General features: G+C 49.0%; 1 protein-coding gene across 1 annotated transcript; it reads right to left on the reverse strand.

The window, feature by feature from the left end:
* Nucleotides 1–2,560: 2,560 nt before the first annotated feature.
* Nucleotides 2,561–3,178, reverse strand: LOC133036939 (uncharacterized; the record flags this gene model as incomplete). The annotated part of the gene is made up of 1 exon (XM_061113718.1): nucleotides 2,561–3,178. A coding segment is annotated over exon 1 (540 nt), but the record flags the coding sequence as incomplete, so codon positions are not given.
* Nucleotides 3,179–4,673: the final 1,495 nt, after the last annotated feature.

Genomic DNA, 4,673 nt, shown 5'->3' on the forward strand with positions numbered 1-4,673 from the left:
ACACATGGTCCCCTACTCGGAACTCAACATCCCTACGTTTCGGATCTGCATAACTCTTCTGTCTACTCTGGGAGGCAAGCATTCTAGCTTTAATCTTCTCTATTGCCTCATTGGTCCGTTGAACTGACTCTGGACCTAGGTATTTCCTCTCCCCTGTCTCATCCCAGTGGATAGGGGATCTGCATTTCCTACCGTACAACAGTTCATAGGGTGCCATCCCTATCGTACTCTGGTAACTGTTGTTGTATGAAAATTCCACTAACGGTAGGTATTTACTCCATGAACCCTCAAAGTCCATAACACAGGCTCTCAACATATCCTCCAATATCTGAATTGTCCTTTCGGACTGACCATCTGTCTGAGGATGGAATGCTGTACTGAATTTTAGCTTTGTACCCATTGCCCGTTGCAAACTTTGCCAAAATTTGGAGGTAAATTTCGGATCCCTGTCCGAAATTATAGACTTCGGTACCCCATGAAGTCTCACTATCTCCCTGACATATAACTCTGCCAACTGATCCACTGTAAATGTTGTTCTGACCGGCAGAAAATGAGCAGATTTCGTAAATCGATCCACCACTACCCAGATGGAATCATACATACCCGTGGTCCTAGGTAACCCGACCACAAAATCCATCGTAATATCCTCCCATTTCCATTCTGGTAGGGTTAGAGGCTGCAACAGCCCTGCAGGTCTCTGATGTTCAGCCTTGATCTGCTGACACGTGAGGCATCTCGATACGAATTCTACCAAATTCTTCTTCATACCGTTCCACCAGAAGTACGGTTTCAAGTCTTGGTACATCTTGGTGGTGCCGGGATGCAGAGAATATGGAGTAGAATGAGCCTCCTCAAAGATCTCGTTTCTCAAGTCCACACTGTTCGGGACACAAACCCTGGCTTTATACAAAAGCATCCCACTATCTGACACTGAAAAGTCTTTGGCTTGACCAGCCAATACCTCATCTCGGATTTTCACTAACTCCGGATCTGATGTCTGAGCAACCTTTATTCTTTCTAGCAGATCAGATTGCAGCGTTAAGTTGTGAAGCTGACCTACCACAAACTCAATGCTGGACCTAACCATATCCTCGGCTAGCTGGGGTGAGATCTGAACCATGCTAGCTACCTGCCCGGGACCCTTTCTGCTCAGGGCGTCGGCCACTACATTGGCTTTTCCGGGGTGATAGAGGATCTCGCAATCATAATCCTTCACTAATTCCAACCAACGCCTTTGTCTCATGTTCAAATCTTTCTGAGTAAAGAAATACTTGAGACTTTTATGGTCGGTATAGATCTCGCACTTCTCACCATACAAGTAATGCCGCCAAATCTTCAGTGCAAAAACCACTGCGGCCAATTCTAAATCATGAGTCGGGTATCGCTGTTCATAATCCTTTAACTGACGGGAGGCGTAAGCGATAACCCGATCGGCTTGCATCAATACGCACCCCAAACCCTGTTTGGATGCGTCACAATAGACCACGAACTTCTCCTCGTTCGAAGGCAAAGCTAGTACCGGAGCAGTAATCAACCTCTGTTTCAGCTCCTGAAAACTAGCTTCGCATTTATCTGACCAGATAAATCGCTGATTCTTCTTTGTAAGCTCGGTTAGGGGCATTGAAATTTTGGAGAACCCCTCCACGAACCTACGGTAGTACCCAGCTAATCCCAAAAAGCTTCTGATCTCTGTCACTGTCTTCGGTCTCGGCCAATCCCTGACGGATTCAATCTTTCCGGAATCCACCTTGATCCCATCTTTACTCACAATGTGCCCTAGGAAGGACACCTGAGACAACCAGAACTCACATTTCTTGAACTTGGCGTAGAGTCTATGTTCTCGAAGTCGTTGCAGTACCATCTGAAGATGTAACTCATGCTCCTCTTCTGACTGAGAGTACACGAGGATGTCGTCGATAAACACAATCACACAGATATCGAGGAAATCCTTGAATACTCTATTCATCAGGTCCATGAATGCTGCAGGAGCATTGGTTAGTCCGAATGACATAACCAGGAACTCGTAGTGTCCATACCTAGTGCGGAAAGCCGTCTTTGGAATGTCCTCCTCTCGGATTCTCAACTGATGATAACCCGAACGGAGATCAATCTTAGAAAAGACCGTCTTCCCCTGAAGCTGATCGAACAAGTCATCGATCCTAGGTAATGGATATTTATTCTTCACCGTCAGCTTGTTCAACTCCCTGTAGTCGATGCACATCCTCATAGATCCATCCTTCTTCTTCACGAACAAAACCGGGGCTCCCCAGGGTGACACACTGGGCCGAATGAACCCTATGTCAAGCAACCCTTGGAGCTGAATCTTCAATTCCTTAAGTTCAGTTGGAGCCATCCTATACGGGGCTTTAGAAACCGGATCCACCCCTGGTGCCAAGTCAATCACGAAGTCAATCTCCCGATGAGGTGGTAACCCTGGAAGTTCTTCGGGAAAAACGTCCAAAAATTCCCGAACCACACTGATGTCCTCTGGCCGAATGGTGTCTGGCCGAGTGGTGTCCACTACCATGGCCAGAAACCCTAAGCACCCACCGTGCAATAATTCTCTCGCTGACATAGCCGAGATCACCGGGATCCGAGATCCCTGAACCGAACCCACAAATACGAACGGTTCTTCACTTTCCGGTTGGAAGACCACCATCTTCCTCTTACAGTCAATGCTCGCCGAATATTTAGATAGGAAATCCATTCCTAAAATAATATCAAATTCGACTAAGCTCATCTCTATCAGATCAGCGCTTAACTCTCTACCATCTATCCTGATCGGCATAGACCTAATCCACCTATTGGAGATAACCAATTCTCCGCCAGGTAACAGGGTTCCAAACCCTGATTCATATCTATCAAAGGGTCTACCCAACTTACTAAAGACTCTGGCCGCCACATAAGAACGTGTAGCCCCAGAATCAAACAGCACTGAATAAAGCGAGTTGTTAATAAAAAGCTGACCTGTAACAACTGATGGGCTGGCATCTGCATCAGCCTGCGTGATCGCGAATACCCTGGCTGGAGTGGGTACCGCTGGAGCTCTCGGTGCCTCTGGCCGGAGCTGGGGACATTCCCTCTTGAAGTGCCCGGGCATGCCACAATGAAAGCATCCCTGCCCCTTGCACTCTCCCCGATGGTGCCTCTTGCAGATAGGGCACTCGGGGTAGGAGAATCGGGTCTCAGTACCACCAGGACGACTCCCTCTGTTCTGGTTCCCCCGGAACCTCTTGTTCTGACTCGAGCCGCCGGAAGCAGTGGGTGCCCTCTTCCTCTGATCAATGGCCGAACCACTACTCCCCCTGCTAAAGCCTGATGCAGGAGGGGTAGGAGCTCCGCCACCAACCGGAGTACTGGCTGAATCTGACATACACCCCACTGCGCCCTCAGCTCGCAGTGCCTTCTCCACCATCTGAGCATAGGTGGTGCTGTCGTCAGTGGTAATCATCAGGTCATGCCTGATCTTGGGACTCAACCCGTCCAGATACTTCTCCTTCCTGCTGAAGTCGGTCGGCACAATTCCCGAGGCTAACCTCGCCAACCGGTCAAACTGAGTAGTATACTCAGTGACACTCATGTTCTCCCGCTGGGTCAGGTGAACGAACTCTTTCCTCTTGGCGCTTCTGACCGCCTCATTATAGTATTTCGCGTTGAAGAGTTCCTGGAACCTTTCCCAGGTCATGGTGGTGACATCGTGAATCTGAGACACCATGTCCCACCATACCAGGGCATCCTCCTGGAACTGAAATGTGGCGCACACCACTCTGTCGTTACCGGTGACACCCATGAAGTTCAAGATTCTGGTGATCACCGTAAGCCACTGCTCGGCTTTCGATACATCTGGACCTCCTAGGAATACCGGAGGTGCTTGCTTCCGGAACCGCTCATACAAAGGTTCCAATCTATGGGCCGCCACTACCATCTCGGCCTGGGCAGCAGGGGCAGGTGCCACTGGAACTACGGGCACTGGAACTGCAGGAGCACCCTGCTGTCTCAACCTCTGAATCTCGAGGTCTTGTTCTTCGATCCGGGCTTGCATCTCCGCAAACCGCAACTCCCAATTCGGGGCTCCCTGATCGGCTGGGGGAGCCTGGGCAGCCTGTGGCGGGTCCTCAACACCCCGACCACGAGCCCTGCCTCGGGGACCTCTGCCTCGGCCCCTAGCAGGTGGGGGAAACCGAGCTCCCTCTCCCTGATTCGACCCCACGGAGTTGCCCCGACTCCTGGTAGTCCGCCTGGCGTCCATCTAATTAGAACCGCCTGCGAAACCAAGAGTTGGCATATCAGGTCGTATTCAAGGCGAGCTTACTAATGCCGCTTAATTTGGAAATTAGAAATGAAACATGCGCCTATTCTACTATCAGGCTACTAACATGCTTCCTAACAGGCTTTTCTTTTTCATAACTGAATAAAATAAACTACTAAAGCAATAAAGGCTTACTGAACCGTGAACCGAGCTAACTGCTGATGATGATTGTACATGTCGTGACGATCTTCGGAAGACAACCTGGCGGCTCTGATACCAAATTGTAACACCCTAACTATTTTAGGCGTATTACGTGATTTTTAAACGTACTGTGCAGCTCGTTGCTAATCAACGAGGTTTATGGAAAAACGTGATTAATTAAAAATTTTGCTTTTTCATTAACTTATAAACCATTTTACAAAAG

The sequence above is a fragment of the Cannabis sativa genome, chromosome 4, assembly GCF_029168945.1.
Source record: "Cannabis sativa cultivar Pink pepper isolate KNU-18-1 chromosome 4, ASM2916894v1, whole genome shotgun sequence".
NCBI lineage: Eukaryota > Viridiplantae > Streptophyta > Magnoliopsida > Rosales > Cannabaceae > Cannabis > Cannabis sativa.